We start from the raw sequence: 16,926 nt of genomic DNA on the forward strand, positions 1-16,926 counted from the left end.
TCGTATGCCTTGGTGTACACAAATCAAACGGCCCTTTTCAAGGCCACCTCATCCTCCAAAAAGAGAACTACCGTTGTGTTGTGAGTTTGGTTAAGTTTCAGAGAATAAACTCTTAGTTTAAAATTCTCCAAGTATAAAAGAAAACACCCCAAAATAAATCTACGTTGTTCAGTTGTTCCTTAAAGTAATCAAATGCCGCAATGCGTTCACGAAATTTCAAATTAGGACCGTAAACGAGGAATTCTATAAACCCCATGCTATCACTTGTCACTGTAGAGGATTTTAATAAAGTGCCTGAGAAATGCCTACTATCAACTTTTGTTTTTAAGCCCTGACTTGCCCATATTGATGATTTATGCCACTTTCACTTTTATAACTCGCGCGCGTATCGGGAAAACACGGCCCCGCATTCAGTAATTATGACACGCCTCTTTTTCGTTTTGGTCGACTTTTTTCGGCTGTACGAACATTGCCGAGAAATTGTTTACACAGGATGTGTACTGACTTCTGAGATTGTAAACAGTATTACGCAGTTGGGTGTCAGTAAGCCGATAATCTGGTGAGACGGTGCGCTTTCGGAGGCTGTAACAACACGACCAAAGATGCAACCTTGTTTTCATTCCCAAATGAGCCGAGGAGACGTCAATGGACGCGTGCCGTACGATCAACGCGGAAAAATTGGGACGAACCAAAACCTTATAATGTTGTCTGTAGCGATCATTTTTCGAAAGATAGCTTCGTGAACCCACTGTCCGACTACATTAGAGAACAGATGGGTTTTGGTAACAAAAAAAAGTTGAAGCCAGACGCTGTTCCGACCATTTATAAGCAGCAAGAATGTTCCGCAAAACTACGGTCTTCATATGCAAAAAGAGAGAGATGCCGGGTAAGTTTTCTTGTCGATTTGTCGTTTCTTCTGTTTTTTCTATGGGTGAAAATATACGTTTCGGCGATAGTAGATGTATATGCATAGTTATTTTATTTTTGTTGAGTTTCTTATTAGTGGAGTCGGGAGTTCCGGTCGGGAACTGAAACACGCGACTTGTTTTGCAACTGCTAGTCCAAAAATGCAAAACAAAAACAAGCGGTTGCGTGAATCAAAGTGTTTTATTGGTCAACTAATTTGATGTCTGTCAATTGAGGACAGTATAAAAAAATCGTTTTTTGATTCGGGACTGGCTCTGCGTCAATAATACCGGGGGACGTAAGTTTATGAGTACGTAATTTTGGTCCCGGTTCCCTTTTTTGAATGCTGTAATCGTCAAAAGTAAAATCAGTGCAACTTTTCTGGTTCGTTTTCTCTGCGCCATGGTGTACTATGTGTAAAGTAACGTAGTGGGGTGCGTGTAAATTGACCGGCTTTAGCTGTGAACAGCGGATGTCGTTCATCCGAGCTATGGTTGAATGACTATCGGAATCAACAGTTCTGATCACATCCGGTCGTGAGTATGTGTTTTTTGGGTAATTGTAATTGTGTGAAGTGGCTATAGTTTTTGTCTGAAAACCAGGGAAATACACGACCGGGTCTGTGGCCGTCCCAGCGTCAGCCGATAATTCTCTATGATGAGATCACCGAAATAAACTGAAAGTGAAAATAACCCACCAAAAATCTGTAATTTTTATAATAATTTTATTGAAACAGAATATGCCAAAAAACCGTACAACATTTTTTGAAAGAGGTGTTTTTAGTCACTGTGTTGAGAACTATACTGACCCAATACGGTATAACCATGCTTGTCCGCGTGGTGTCGTAGCGAGTTGTCGGTGCTATTTTTTCGAACTGATTGTAAACAAATAATTTTGAATATGTCTGTACTGAATTTTATTCGTCCGATTTTTCCGACAACAAATGTATTCACTGAGAAAACGCGAGGCTTGTGTATCGCGTCGAATGGGGTCCGCGTCGAATGACCTAGTTTTTTTATTTTGGTAAAAATCCCGCATTCAACATTTTTTCCTGGTTTTCTCAGGTGATCAATGCTATGTTAGATAATCCGAGTCAATCTGTGGATATACCGCCAAATTTGTTGGGAGGCATCGATGGAAACATTGACACGGTGCTGGGCTGTGATTCCGATGTTGTTGAGATGTCAACAGAACCGGCTTATAATCAACCTGAAAATGGAGACCGTGTTACAACAGGAACACAGGCTTTGATTGCCACCAATGATGTCCATGTACAAACAGGAATTATATCCCGTCAAAATGTAAGTCGTCGTAATCAGTAGCTATTATGATGGAAATATTCTGGTATACACAGTTGTGTTTTATTCATAACGTACCTTTATCAACAGTCATTGTTTATTTATTTATATTTCAGTGCATACAGACCAGGACAGTAGGCTGTCAAACTAATATAACAAAGACCAAATCAACATCATTTCAAACACAAACTGTAAAAACTAGAACCAGAGGTGAGTTTATCAATGGATTAATAATAAACATATTGAGAAAGTTTATGTTACCAATTTGAAATCTGGAAGAGAAAATGAAGTAATTTGGTAATATGCACATATTTTTACTCTTCGTTCTTCTGTACAATATTTCATTTCAAATACCCCTTACATAACTTTTATGTTTTGGTACTAAGCAGCAATAAATCTAATATTTTGAATATTCATATTTGTTCATTTTTGTGTCTAGGTCAACAGACAAACATCAAACCAAAATTCTCAACACAGTCCATTCAATGCAACATGCATGCAGAAAAACCTGCACTGTGTACATCTACCCCTGTAAATAGTGATGATGAATCACTGGAAAGTGAAGATGACAATGATGATGAGAAGAATCATAGTTTGTACCATCCAAGTGAATTTGATGGAAGTGAAATGGAAGATGACTACAGCATGAATACTACTGCTACCTCAGATCAGTAAGTCATCAATAAAAGATATATTCTGACACAATATCAAATGAATATTTAAATAAATTGTAATTTGAAATTGCAGCAAAAACTGATAGTTTTTGAAACCAATCTTCTCCAGCTATTCAGCATATGTGTTGCATGTAGAAGTGAGACCAGTGGTACTGTTAAACAAACCATTGGTTCATGTGTGGTCATCAACCAGCAATGTGATTCCTGTGGGTATTTGAGAGAATGGTGTAGCCAACCATTTATTCAAAATACACCAGCTGGAAATATCCTCCTCTCCGCAGCAGTTCTCTTTGCCGGCGCCAACATTGGGAAAGTTTTGAAAGTATTCCGACACTTCAACTGCAAGGCCATTACAAGTCGGACATATTTTAATCCTCAGAATGACTACTTGCACCCTACCATACTCTCAGTCTGGAAAAAACATCAAGACAGACTGGTTGGGGAGTTCAGGGATTTTGATCCCCTAGTAATTGGAGGTGATGGTCGCGCAGACAGCCCTGGACATTCTGCAAAGTATGGGTCATATACTACCATGGAACTTCAAATGAATAAAGTGGTCGATATCCAGTTGGTTCAGGTTGGTGAATATTTTTTTATTGCTCAATTGTTTTCAAATATTTCTTGTTACTGGTAATGTAATAATGTGAAAGTTTGTTGAATATCAGTACATTTTAATTCTGTTTTTTTTGCATACCAAGTCTAATGAAGTAGGTGGAAGTTACCACATGGAGATGGAGGGACTGAAAAGGAGTGTTGCATTTCTCAAGGAACACGCTGACATAGGTGTGGTGATAACAGACAGGCACAGACAGATTGGAAAATACATAAGAGAGGAGATACCTGAGGCAGTGCATCAATATGACGTATGGCATGTGGCCAAAGGTAATAAAATATGATTATTGATATGCTCCAAGTGGTAAACCATTAGAAACTGTGAAAATGTGAAACATTTTGAAAAATGTGAAATGTTTCTCATTTCCTTCTATGCTATCGATAAAGAGCCATTGTTCGAAACGTCTAGCTATTTTTAATAGATTATTTTACTAAAAACAATGTTGCTGTAATTTGTTAAAATAGTTGGACCAACACAGTATATTCCCTTTGCCATACCCTCCTCCAAAAACACAATAAATATCAAAACTACATTACACAATAATATTTTTTATCAGGTTTGAAGAAAAAGGTCAATGCCCTGTCTAAACTGAAAGGATGTGAAGATGTTGGTTTATGGAGAAGGAGTTTGGTAAATCATATGTATTGGTGCTCCTTGTCAACTCCGAGTGGAGACGGGGAGATGATAGCAGCCAAATGGAAATCTATAGCAAACCATGTCCAGAATAAACATTCAGGTCATGGTGAGCTGTTTCCAAAATGTAGGCATGGACCATTGCATGGAAGAGACAGACAAAAAGAATGGTTGAAACCAAGTAAGAATTTATTTTATTACAAATTAAAAGTAAATGACCCATCACAACAGTTAAAACAGAGTAGTGGATCGACAAATTACAAAATTAATGTTCTCATCATCATATACCATATGTGACGGTCGATTTATTTCACTCACTAGGTACAAAGGCATGTGAAAAATTAGTAGATATAATTACAAATACACACCTGTGTAATGATGTAAGAAAACTGTCGCCGCTGTACCAAACCTACAGTTTAGAGGGATTCCACAGCTTGGTCATACAGTTTGCTCCAAAGATGTTGGCATACTCTTATAATGGAATGTTGTCAAGGTGAGGTATTAGAATGGAAAATCCTGCTATTAGGAATAAAACGAATTGCTTACTTTTGGACTGGTATTTCCATCATTAGCCATTTCAATTACAAAAATTACATTTAATATTGTACCAGAATGTCAGTACCAGTTTGTTTATTTTCATAAGCCAGTTGACATGTTTTTTTCTTTTACAAAAATAGGTTGTTATTAGCTGCTATGCACTTTAATGAAAACAGTAATAAAGTGCAGGCCAGAACCAGGACCGGAGAAGGACAGTTTTCCATTAAATATCCAAAATATAAAGGTGGTGATTACATTGTCAGGCAAATTAATCAAAATAGCACCTATGGTAAGTGTAATAAATAAAACATTTATAAATAAACACAAAAGTGTGTACAATGCTGTAAATACAAAATCAGAAGGCCTCCTTACACATAGATTTTAGAAAACAAATTAACCAGTATTTTTTTTCTTGGCCTAAGAAGTTGACCATTAGAATCCACACAAAGAACATTTTTGAAAAAAAATAACAGTAAAAAAATATATATGAAAAAAATTCCCACACATACTCAAACTATTTTTTACAGTGACATCATCAGAAAAATACAATAACTAACAGTAGTAAACTCTTTTTCTATCTCTACAGGTTATGTGGATGAGCTGTTATTGGAAATGGACCAGTGTGTGAGAGGCCAGATTATTTTACCACGTCTTGGTGCAGTGCCTGAACCACTAAACAGCCAGTTTACCAAACCTAAAAAAGATGATGCTGTTCAGCAACACATCACAAGATATTCTAAATAAAATTATAATGGGCATTGTTGTCTAGTGTAAATAGCATTTAAAACATTGTGTAATAAATATTTTGTAAATAATTTTGTGTAGCATCATACACCTTTATGCACGTAGTTGTGGCAACTTAAACCCTCTGTAAATTTTAGATTGAAAAGTCTGTCTTATTTTTTGAACTGCACAGGCTGGTAATGTCACTCTTACATCTTTTCCTAAGTAACCCCAACACCATCTCACTAGTTGTCGATATGCAATATATCTGTATTTTCTGCAATAAAGAAAACATATTTATAGTGAGATAAATTTAATGTTAGGAAATTTGTGTTTCATGGTCAAGGAAAGGAAAATAGAACAACATTTTTGCTATTATCAGCTACTAATATTGGCAGGCCACTGGGTCACATTGTGTGTCAATAAATAAATATATATACTTTTGTCAAGTCAAAAGTTTTTACTTACTCATGAATCCTATTTTCGTCTTCAGTTTGTGTCCCACCATATTGTTGCATATACTGATAATATGCAGTTTGTAACACCCACACATCAAGACACACAGATACAAACCCCGGATGCCCTACAATACAACTGACTTCATGCTGACACTCCTCCATCTTGAGTGTAACCTGTGATAAGCCACGGCAACAAACGCACTCTATTGCAGTAGGCATAACAACACAGTTACTACAAGTGCACCTATTTGGATAAAACAAATAAATTGACTGTACTATTACAACCGCCAGACGTTCGTTCTTTTTGGAGGATGATTTCGGGAAACAAAATTTTGAACATAAAATTTTGTATGTAAAAATAAATATAAATATATATATGCCAAACATGCAAAAACAGTCGACAGCTATGTGGACTCCTCTCCAATCGCACTAGAACTACGTATTGTGGCCTTTATTTACATGTTTGATTATCAACTCAAGTGTCTCCCGTTATTACAACAAGTACATAAACTATTATGTAAACAAAATGGCTGCTGTCGGTACAGGCCACGCTTTCCAGACAACGCTCACATTAACCCCGGACATTAGCATGCGGAATAACCACGTTCGGGACAATCATTCCTTCCCAAACACGAATGAAATTCTATTACTGACCCATGAAACCGGAAAATGGTGCTTACCAATGCGTATTTTCTATTCTGTGCTGAACGTCATCGCTTTCATTGTCGCTGGAGCCAGCCTCGCTGGCAGTAGAGCCGTCGTCAGAATTTCCGCCTTTTGTGTAAGGTTCAAACCTATATGGCCCAACTTCACCCATCATTCCCGTAGACCATTGATCATTCTCATAATCTAAGAAATTTGAAGTGTCTGTGTCATCAGACAAGGACGAAATCGACGATGAAACACTGCTTGGACGAACGACTTCCATTGCGTGTTGCCAGTACGTTAGCACATGGTGACGTCACCATGGTATTTTCGTTAAGCAAATGTAATGAATATTTAATTAGCTCAGCGACCGTGCAATAGGCTGTGTGGCAAGGGGTAACTAAAAAGCACTTTTGGGCGTTAAATTTATTTTCTGTGATCATACAACTACTAAGATTCATACTAGTATATATTTCAAGTGTAATATAAGCCATAAAATAGTAGGCATTTCACAGGCACTTTATGAAAACGCGGTAAAGCGTACGTACTGCGTACCAAACAGGCCAATAACGTTATCGATGTTTCGACTTAGGCATATTTCATGAATATTATTTAAAAGTATTGATCATAAGAAACCACAGCCATATATTTGGTCTCAATTTGCAAACTGGCTATTGTAGTAATTAAAAGACTATAAACTCTTCATATCATATATCATCGTAAGTTCTTTATACGAGTAGAGTATCAGTGGCACCCTACAAAGAAATTGTTTAGCTCGAAAATTGAATGAGACGCGACAAAGTATTGATCATAAAAAACCACATCCATTATTCGGCCTCAACTTGCAATCTGACTAGTAATTAGAAGACTGTAAAAGCTTCCTAACATACATCATCGTAAGTCCTTTATACGAGTAGAGTATCAGTGGCACCCTACAAAGAAATTGTAAAGCTCCATAATTGAATAAGACGCGATCTCAAATTTACCTGTAATGAAATGAAACAGATACTGAATCATTTATTTGACAGGTGTTGGCCTCACTTCATACGGGCCATTGCATTATTGCTATGAGATTATCGTCACAGATATTGAAAGATGAATTCGTTGCTAAAATTGTCGCTGTTATGTTTTATGAACGTTACGTCGCCAGTGTCAAACCCGAATATGAATATGCATAGTGCATGCATGATATGGGTTTGGCAGTAACGAAATGAACACCATAATAACATTGCATACTGTACCCATGTGTATTCCATTCTACTACTAATTCCATTTCAAACGTATATAATAACAATAGAGCTCATTGTTTCCAAGTTTGTGAACTTAAAACCGAGGTTTGACTATCAAAGTTATGAAATGAAAGAACAGTGAAAATAAATGGTTTTACAGTATTTGTCACAGGAGATACTTGAAGACATTGAGCATACCGGTGTGACTGAGTAACATTCAAATGCATTAACAAATGAAATTCGAGCACAAAATCAAGCGGAAATTCGGCCAATTCAGACCATCAAATATCCTGGGATGGTGTCTGACCAGCCCGGATAAAGTTTATTAAACGTGACTAAAATACCCCAGTGTAGTAAGTAATGTGATACACCATGATTGCTTAAAAAGAAATACACATCGTATTTGTAGGATCACGTCATGCATCAGGATAGTGTGCCATTATTACCACCTGGGCCACTTCCACTGTGACATTATTGCCTGTGCCCTTTCCCCCGGTCACGCACAGAATATGGCAGAATTTCAGAATAAAATAATTAATTTGGTGGAACATGTTTGACACTTCCATTTCTCTGTACAATATGGGAAATATTTATTTAAATAATTGTGTGTACTTTCAGATATGTTCACATCTACACCGCATCTCATATGGCCCAAATAAACACTAGTGATACTTTATTTGCATAGAATGATGTGGTATAATTCATGAAGGCTATACCTGCGCGTTATGTAGTATTTTAAGTTGGTGCTACTGACTATGGAGGCATTTTTTTAGCTCCTTGTACCAGAGTGTCATTCCTATTCTTGGCTATACACGGCAGAGGCGTTAATCGTCTTTGAGACCCGCTGCAGTGACACGTTCGCACTCCATTGTCGTACACATTCAGAATTTGACGTTTATAATAGTGGTCTTAAAATTAGGACGTCAATCACCATAGTAACGATACCCATATATCAACAACCACCATTGAAAGTAAACGTGTGAACAAGTTCATTTGTATTTACAAAAAATGGCGCTAAATCCTGCAACTGATGTATTGTATACATGGCGTCAGTTTATATATTTTTTTGTGTATCAGAATTTGTTATTCGCGATACTTCAAGACCATAAGCCCCATATATTACAGACTCCGAAAAAAGATATCAGAAAATACAATCTACAAGTCATGAATATATTTTCGTGATGCAACGAAATGAAACAAGTTAAATAAATTTAGCAATACCAAAACCGAAACATACATCGTTCTCAAATGTTTAAAAACGAGGTAATACAAAATGTTATTCGTTATTTTGACAGACAAAAGTGGTCATATCAATGAACTTCATTTTTTCTGTCAATCTATATCTGAAGCCAGTGCGCCAAACAACAATAATATACCGTCATTTGGTCAGGAGAAAATAAATTTCCACCAAGCAGATTATCTTGAAATCTCACTTTTCAGGGCCACCACATCCTCCAAAAGGAGAACTACCGCTGTGTTGTGTTGTTTTGACGTAGGCATATTTCATGAATATTGATCATTGATCATATTGAAACCACATCGACATATTCGGCCTCAACTTGCAAACTGACTATTGTAGTAACTAGAAGACTGTAAACGCTTCCTATCACACATCATCGTAAGTCTTTATACGTTTAGACACAGTTCCTCTATCCAGGGACTGTGGTTTATAGTATCAGTGGCACCCTACAAAAAAATTGTATAGCTCGAAAATTGAATAAGATGCGATCTCAAATTTACCTGATATGAAATGAAACAGTTACTTAATAATTTATTTGGCAAGTGTTGACCACACTTCATAGGAGCCATTATATTATTGTTATGAGACCATCGTCACAGATATTGAATTCGTTCGGTTGCTAAAATTATCGCTGTTATGTTTCATGAACGTTACGTCGCAAGAGGGCGCTCATACATTGTTTGGGTTGAAAATGTACCCAAACAGACTTACAAAAAAAGCCCGCCAATTTATGTTAATTACCAACGACAAAGGGTCACTTGCGGGTCACGAGACGCGGTCACTGACCTCTACCGGATGTCATCAATACGCAACACACAACATAAGAAATCATAACACGTACCAAAGTCACTGAAATTCACTCATTCAAATGTGCATTCGGTTGTCCTGTTCCTGGAAGTATAAAATAGTGTGGTACGCCAAAAAAATGAATGAAACGCGCTGAATTTGACGTGTTAATAACTGAGAACAATGGCCTGCTTTGGTGTCATGGGACGCGACCATCCACTTCTACCAGACATCATCAATGCATCAGAAACAAATTTGCATAGCGTTGCAACTATTTGTAATACTTGTGTATGAACTGACTTATTTCGTACTTGTGTTGCACATATGGAGCATATGTCTCGTTTTGAAAATGAAAATTATCGAAGCCTGCCTTTTTAATGCAAATCTGCGTTAATTAACGGAACAAAACCCACATTGTCTGTACTTAGACATATAAATAAACACACTGCATATACATATATGCATGTATAAAAACCAAGATGTAAGATAAATCAAAAACACTTTCCTAGTGTCTTTGGGTAAATGTACGATTTCTCGATTGAGGCTCACTAAACGTAGTCAGAGATGAATGGGCCCGTCATTTTAACGCCATAAGTAGTGTGAAATTAAGTGTGAAGCAGGGCGCTGGATGGCAGCGTCTGACGCGCCGCCTCGATTAGCAAGTATTGTTTGAGGTGTTATGTTCTTTGTTGGAGGTGTTACATTCTTTGTTACATTCATTTTTTTTTTCGATCATACCGAAAAGGTAAGTTATTTTTGCGGGAAAATACCGCCAAAGACATTAATAAACAATTACTATTGGTTGGAAGGAGTAGTACCTCCATTGCCATTGGTTCGAAGGGTGTATAAACATGCAAGTTTTTCACATTACCATTATTGGTCTGTTGACCTTCTTCGACTCGGGTACTCCTAGTAGCAAACACGCTCGTTTATTTTTCCTAGCATACTTTTAGATTTATTATTCAAACTCTTTATTCCATTCTACTAATGATTCCATAACTTTTAATTCAATTCCACTCGGCTTCGGGTTTGCTATTGAATTCAATTTTAAATTTGCTATTTTCATTTCTATTTCGTTTAGTTCAATATGGCCTTTTATCGACAGGCTAGCGCAATCCGTGGTATTGACGAAACCATATCATTCCTCAAGGAACATAGGCTTTTGGCAACGGAGCAAAATTGTCTTTCTTGTGTTCGGCCTATGGTTTTGGCACCCGCTAAAAACTGTACTGACGGATTTACTTGGCGATGTTTAAATAAGGATTGCGAAAAATTTCGAAACCGATTGTCAATTAGACATGGATCGTTTTTTTCCAAATCACGTTTACGTTTGGACGTTCTTTTGAAAATAATTTTAAAATGGGCTATGGACTACCCGACAAAGAAGATCAGTGCTGAGACTGGAGTTTCTCGTCAATCACTTGTCAATTATTGCACCTGTTTACGTGAAGTCTGCAGCACCAAGCTAAAGAATGAAGACACATAGATGGTCAGTCCAGATGAAAGTTATTCCAACAAGGGGAAGCTAAGGAGGATGAAGAGCGTTCCTAGGAACATGTTACCAAGGTATTTGGACGAATTTAAGTGGAGGGATCTGTATGGAAAAACCGATGATGAGGCAGTTATTAACATCATTCGGGACATTTCTGAGCAATACCCTCTCCAGTAAAACCCCTATACTTCAACCAAATCAAACGGCCCTTTTCAGGGCCAAAACACCATTCAAGAAGAGTTATACCGTTACAAATCACTGTGTCTTAAAAATGTGTATTACACAACGATCCATTATATGGGAACGGCAGCAACAGGATACATACTATTCATATTTGTTAAAATGGTAATGCTGCGGTCAGCTGAAATACGCCATTTTCCGTCAGTTCCTCTCGAGATCCCGCGGTATGCGTTAAATCACACGTTAAAGAAAGCATAGTAGACATTTGGGCTGCGCCGTGCACGCAATACGCGAGATCTCGCATTGAACTAGAAAACAAGTATTGTAATTATTATCCGACGGTTTATAATTTCCCAATATCGTTGATGTTACATTGTAGTGAGTACAATTTACATAAACATATATAATAACAATAGAGCTCATTGTTTCCAAGTTCGTGAACTTAAAACCGAAATGAAATAAAATAAAATACCAGTGAAAACAAATGGTTTTATAGTATTTGTCTCACAGGATAACTTGAAGACGTTCGATCAGTATACGAACGGCGCCTTAAAAAAATGCGTTCGAATTTCACGCGCTACGAAACTTGTATAGCTACACTAGTTTACTATTTTAGTATGAATAAATTACTCATTCCAATAAAATTATATTACATGTATTTAAAAAACAATGAACCCTTTTTATAATACAAAAAACTCCCGCATAACTGATTTGTTAATAATTTAGTGCTCTATATGTCAATACTAGTATGTTTCGTGGACTCCACGAGGCATAATATGACAGAACCCCACACCCTCCCCGTGGCTTTCGTTGCGTATGGAAGTTATTTTCACGAGTGATGCGGTGTATCCTGCGGCCGTACTTTTACGAGCGAAGCGAGTGAAAGTACAGCAGAATACACCACATCTCGAGTGAAAATAACTTCCATACGCAACGAAAGCCACGGGGAGGGTGTGGGGTTCTGTTATTATTACATATGTTCCATATTTGATTATTTCATATTAAAGAAAGAACGTGCAACAAATCGAATGGAATTTAGATCGGGGAACCACATTGTCCATTAATATGTTCCAAGACAGTGTTACGCCCTAGCAGCGCGTGCCAGTGTAGAACTCGTGTGGAAATAAAATAATTATATGTCTAATCTGAATCACTGTCCGAATAAATTACTCGTGGACGTTTAGTTGGGGCCACGACAGAGCCAGAACTTGAACTGGACGATTATGATACTAGTACACAGTTTATGTTGAAGTTAAAAGTTCCTCCACAGAATTGTGCATTGGCAAACAGGCCGTGCAACTGGGTACTCCACAGACGGGATGACTTTCGTCGACAGCGGTCGTCGCTGAGCTGCAAGCTACAACTTCTTTTGTGATATTGCTTGCTGGTCGTGGATTGAATGAGTCTTGGTTACCGGTTAAAATGTTGCTCATTTGACGCTAATAATCTTTATTTGAAACTCAGTAACGCTGCAACGTCGCCAGCAGAAACCTCCTGGTATCTCGATGTTCAACGGTTGCGGCTCTATAGTAATCGCTGATTTTACTGCAGGTGGGTCTTTCCAGAGCCCTTCAAGGTTTATATAACTCAATTTCCAGGTGATCAACATACATTAAGTTCTCCCAATCGTAGTATTTTATGTGATGTACTTCTGACATGTTAATTTGCATATCGACCGTGAAAATACGGAAAACATTATTGCATGGGTGCTATGCAAATTAGTTTGACTCAAAATAAGTGACTGCCTAAAAGTACCATTACTGTTGTTCAAATTTCATTTCACTCGGCAAGTATATTCATGTACCCCAAGAAAAAAATATTGTACTTCTATATATTGTTTATTTAGAAAAACGGTACTCCTGAAGGAACTACTTTGTTTGCTCTCAGACCTCATTTGCATATGGGTTGTGGAAATACCGATTTTGATTTCAGAGACGAATCAAAATAAACTGCAGTACATATGTAATAATGATTGAATATTGACCCTGCTTCTTTCGCAAATTGAATAAGCCGACATTTATTTTGCTACTCGGGCAATTCACGCTTCTCTTTAAATATTTGTTTATTGGTCAAGGAAGAATATCAAGCAGGGCGCCATTTTGAATCTCTGACGGACGGGAAAACTCTTGCAAATAGAAATAAAACATGATATAGTGATCCAATTCAGACAACAATATCCATAGCAACGGTATCTGCGCACGTAATTCATATGTGAGCAGTTTTATTCCACAATGATATGATCTATATCAGAAATTTCAAATCAGAACACAAACATTGTCAGTTAGATTTAGTTCAACGTCACATTAAACATAACGGATATATTCATACCAGAATGAAGTCTGACATCTCACTATTCGTTTGATACAGTGGGTTTGTATTCACATTCCTTTATAGTGAAGAAATCATATTTTAATCACAAAACACAAAAACAAATTTGGCACCGTGTTGACAGCACCACCAATTCACACATGTGCCTTCTCCGACGTTCGGCAAAATGTACATAAAAGTCCCGTCTCCATTGATAAATTTCATTCAACGCTGCTATTGTAGCGCCTCCTGATATTCGTATTCAGTCAAAGCATTCGTAGAACTTCGCCATGGTTGATTCCGCTTCATCGAAACCCGTCAAGACGACGAAGGCAGTAGCAAGTCATCCTAAGACAATGGATATGGTTGTAGAAGCACTCACGACGCTGAAAGACAGAAAGGGAATTTCTATTCAAGCCATCAAGGCGTATATTCTGACTCACTACACCACCGTTAGTCCTACTCATCTCACTTCTAGTCTACGCCGTGCTCTCAAAACTGGTCTTGCATCCGGTATGTTGGTACGTCCAAAGGACTCGCATGCCAATGGTGTAAGTGGCCGTCTTCGTCTCGGTAAACTTCCACAGAAGCCTAAGAAATCGGTTAACAAGACGACACCTAAGAAAAAGGCGGTCAAGAAGACCCCGAAGAAAGATAAGCCGAAAGACAACGTGAAGACAAAGAAACCCAAATCTGCTACATCCAAAAAGATCAAGAAGCCTGAAAAGTCACCGAAACCAAAGGCTAAGAAAGCAACAACAAAGAAAGCCATCACGAAGAAAACTCCCAAAAAGACAGCGAAGCCAAAGAAGCCAGTCGCTAAGAAAGTGACTAAAAAGTAATAATGCACATAATGCATCCAAACAAAACGGCCCTTTTCAGGGCCATCACATCCTCCGAGAGGGAATACCGTAATAAGTCAATGTTGTGTTTTAATAAAGTTAGTGTTTAATAAAGTTATGATTATTGTCGCAGTAACATGTTCACATCAGCTCAGTCGATTGCACGGGCGGTGTTGAAATAAACGTGTTATCAAACATGTATTCGTTCATATTCGTAGCTTCAAAATCGCGTGAGTTGCTACTACCGCGGTGCTCCAAACCCAAGTGTGTTGAATACTATGCATACCCGTGGGCAAAAAATCCTGGAATGGTGTCTGACCTGCCCGGATAAAATTTATTAAACGTGACTAAAATACCCCAGTGTAGTAAGTAATGTGATGCACCATGATTGCTTAAAAAGTAATACACATCGTATTTGTAGGATCACGTTTTGCTACAGGATAGTGTGCCATTATTACCACCTGGGCCACTTCCACTGTGACATTGTTGCCTGTGCCTTATCCCCCGGTCACGCACAGATTATGGCGGAATTTCAGAATAAAATAATTAATTTGTTGGAACAAGTTTGACACTTCCACTTCTCTGTAAAATATGGGAAATATTTTATTTAAATAATTGAGTGTACTTTCAGATATGTTCACATCTACACCGCATCTCATATGCCCGAAATAAACACTAGTGATTATTTATTTGCATAGAATGATGTGGTATCGTTCATGAAGGCTATACCTGAGCGTTATGCAGTATTTTAAGTTGGTGCTACTGACTATGGAGGCATTTTTTTAGCTCCATGTACCAGAGTGTCATTCTTATTCTTGGCTATACACGACAGAGGCGTTAATGGTCTTTGAGACCCGCTGCAGTGACACGTTCGCACTTCATTGTGGTACACATTCAGAATTTGACATTTGTGATAGTGGTCTTAAAATTAGGACGCCAATCACCATAGCAACAATACCCTTATACATACAACCACCGTTGGAAGTAAACGTGTGAACAAGTTCATTTGTATTCACAAAAAATGGCGCCACATCCTGCAACTGATGTACTGTATACATGGTGTCAGTTTATATTTTTTGTGTATCAAATTTTGTTATTCACGATACTTCAAGACCATAAGCCCCATATATTACATACTCAGAAAAAAGATATCAGGAAACACAATCTACAAGTCATGAATATCTTTTCGTGATGCAACGAAATGAAACAAGTTAATTAAATTTAGCAATACCAAAACCGAAACATACATCGTTCTCAAATGTTTAAAAACGAAGTAATACAAAATGTTATTCGTTATTTTGACAGACAAAAGTGGTCATATCAATGAACTTATTTTTTTCTGTCAATCTATATCTGAAGCCAGTGCGCCAAACAACAATAATGTACCGTCATACCGTATGGAAGTTATTTTCACGAGTGATGCGGTGTATCCTGTGGCCGTACTTTCACGAGCGAAGCGAATACACCACATCTCGAGTGAAAATAACTTCCATACGCAACGAAAGCCACGGGGAGGGTGTGGGGTTCTGTTATTATTACATATGTTCCATATTTGATTATTTCATATTAAAGAAAGAACGTGCAACAAATCGAATGGAATTTAGATCGGGGAACCACATTGTCCATTAATATGTTCCAAGACAGTGTTACGCCCTAGCAGCGCGTTCCAGTGTAGAACTCGTGTGGAAATAAAATAATTATATGTCTAATCTGAATCACTGTCCGAATAAATTACTCGTGGACGTTTAGTTGGGGCCACGACAGAGCCAGAACTTGAACTGGACGATTATGATACTATTACACAGTTTATGTTGAAGTTAAAAGTTCCTCCACAGAATTGTGCATTGGCAAACAAGCCGTGCAACTGGGTACTCCACAGACGGGATGACTTTCGTCGACAGCGGTCGTCGCTGAGCTGCAAGCTACAACTTCTTTTGTGATATTGCTTGCTGGTCGTGGATTGAATGAGTCTTGGTTACCGGTTAAAATGTTGCTCATTTGACGCTAATAATCTTTATTTGAAACTCAGTAACGCTGCAACGTCGCCAGCAGAAACCTCCAGGTATCTCGATGTTCAACGGTTGCGGCTCTATAGTAATCGCTGATTTTACTGCAGGTGGGTCTTTCCAGAGCCCTTCATGGTTTATATAACTCAATTTCCAGGTGATCAACATACATTAAGTTCTCCCAATCGTAGTATTTTATGTGATGTACATCTGACATGTTCATTTGCATATCGACCGTGAAAATACCGAAAACATTATTGCATGGGTGCTATGCAAATTAGTTTGACTCAAAATAAGTGACTGCCTAAAAGTACCATTACTGTTGTTCAAATTTCATTTCACTCGGCAAGTATATTC

At 37.8% G+C, this 16,926-nt stretch overlaps 3 protein-coding genes across 3 annotated transcripts; 2 read left to right on the forward strand and 1 right to left on the reverse strand.

Annotated features, from left to right (window-relative positions):
* The first annotated feature begins 4 nt into the window (after positions 1-4).
* On the forward strand, positions 5-5,405 carry LOC146739343 (uncharacterized). The gene is made up of 11 exons (XM_085502717.1): positions 5-80; positions 582-886; positions 1,971-2,207; positions 2,321-2,414; positions 2,644-2,861; positions 2,952-3,455; positions 3,577-3,760; positions 4,048-4,305; positions 4,446-4,617; positions 4,802-4,950; positions 5,248-5,405. Exons 1-11 carry the CDS (start codon positions 5-7, stop codon positions 5,403-5,405), a joined length of 2,355 nt encoding a protein of 784 aa, XP_085358843.1.
* LOC100367272 (uncharacterized) lies at positions 4,293-6,788 on the reverse strand. Its single transcript, XM_002736833.3, has 3 exons — positions 6,523-6,788; positions 5,853-6,086; positions 4,293-5,661 (listed from the first exon to the last, which is right to left on the reverse strand). Exons 1-3 carry the CDS (start codon positions 6,768-6,770, stop codon positions 5,499-5,501), a joined length of 645 nt encoding a protein of 214 aa, XP_002736879.2. The 5' UTR covers positions 6,771-6,788; the 3' UTR covers positions 4,293-5,498.
* Positions 6,789-14,032: 7,244 nt separating this feature from the next.
* LOC146739344 (sperm-specific protein PHI-2B/PHI-3-like) lies at positions 14,033-14,563 on the forward strand. The gene has a single exon (XM_085502719.1). The coding sequence runs from the start codon at positions 14,078-14,080 to the stop codon at positions 14,561-14,563; it is 486 nt and encodes a 161-aa protein (XP_085358845.1). The 5' UTR covers positions 14,033-14,077.
* Positions 14,564-16,926: the final 2,363 nt, after the last annotated feature.

Source organism: Saccoglossus kowalevskii, chromosome 8 (assembly GCF_978046115.1).
Source record: "Saccoglossus kowalevskii chromosome 8, keSacKowa6.1, whole genome shotgun sequence".
Classification (NCBI taxonomy): Eukaryota; Metazoa; Hemichordata; class Enteropneusta; family Harrimaniidae; genus Saccoglossus; species Saccoglossus kowalevskii.

What these genes read in the sequence shown, in the direction of transcription:
- LOC146739343 (XM_085502717.1), top strand. Translation starts at nt 5, where the DNA reads ATGCCTTGGTGTACACAAATCAAACGGCCCTTTTCAAGGCCACCTCAT. An exon ending in CGTATGGCATGTGGCCAAAG is followed by an intron (nt 3,761 to 4,047) that starts GTAATAAAATAT and finishes ATTTTTTATCAG; the next exon opens with GTTTGAAGAAAAAGGTCAAT. An exon ending in TAATCAAAATAGCACCTATG is followed by an intron (nt 4,951 to 5,247) that starts GTAAGTGTAATA and finishes CTATCTCTACAG; the next exon opens with GTTATGTGGATGAGCTGTTA.
- LOC100367272 (XM_002736833.3), bottom strand. Translation starts at nt 6,770, where the DNA reads ATGGAAGTCGTTCGTCCAAGCAGTGTTTCATCGTCGATTTCGTCCTTG. An exon ending in AGAATAGAAAATACGCATTG is followed by an intron (nt 6,087 to 6,522) that starts GTAAGCACCATT and finishes TTATCCAAATAG; the next exon opens with GTGCACTTGTAGTAACTGTG. An exon ending in GACGAAAATAGGATTCATGA is followed by an intron (nt 5,662 to 5,852) that starts GTAAGTAAAAAC and finishes TCTTTATTGCAG; the next exon opens with AAAATACAGATATATTGCAT.
- LOC146739344 (XM_085502719.1), top strand. Translation starts at nt 14,078, where the DNA reads ATGGATATGGTTGTAGAAGCACTCACGACGCTGAAAGACAGAAAGGGA.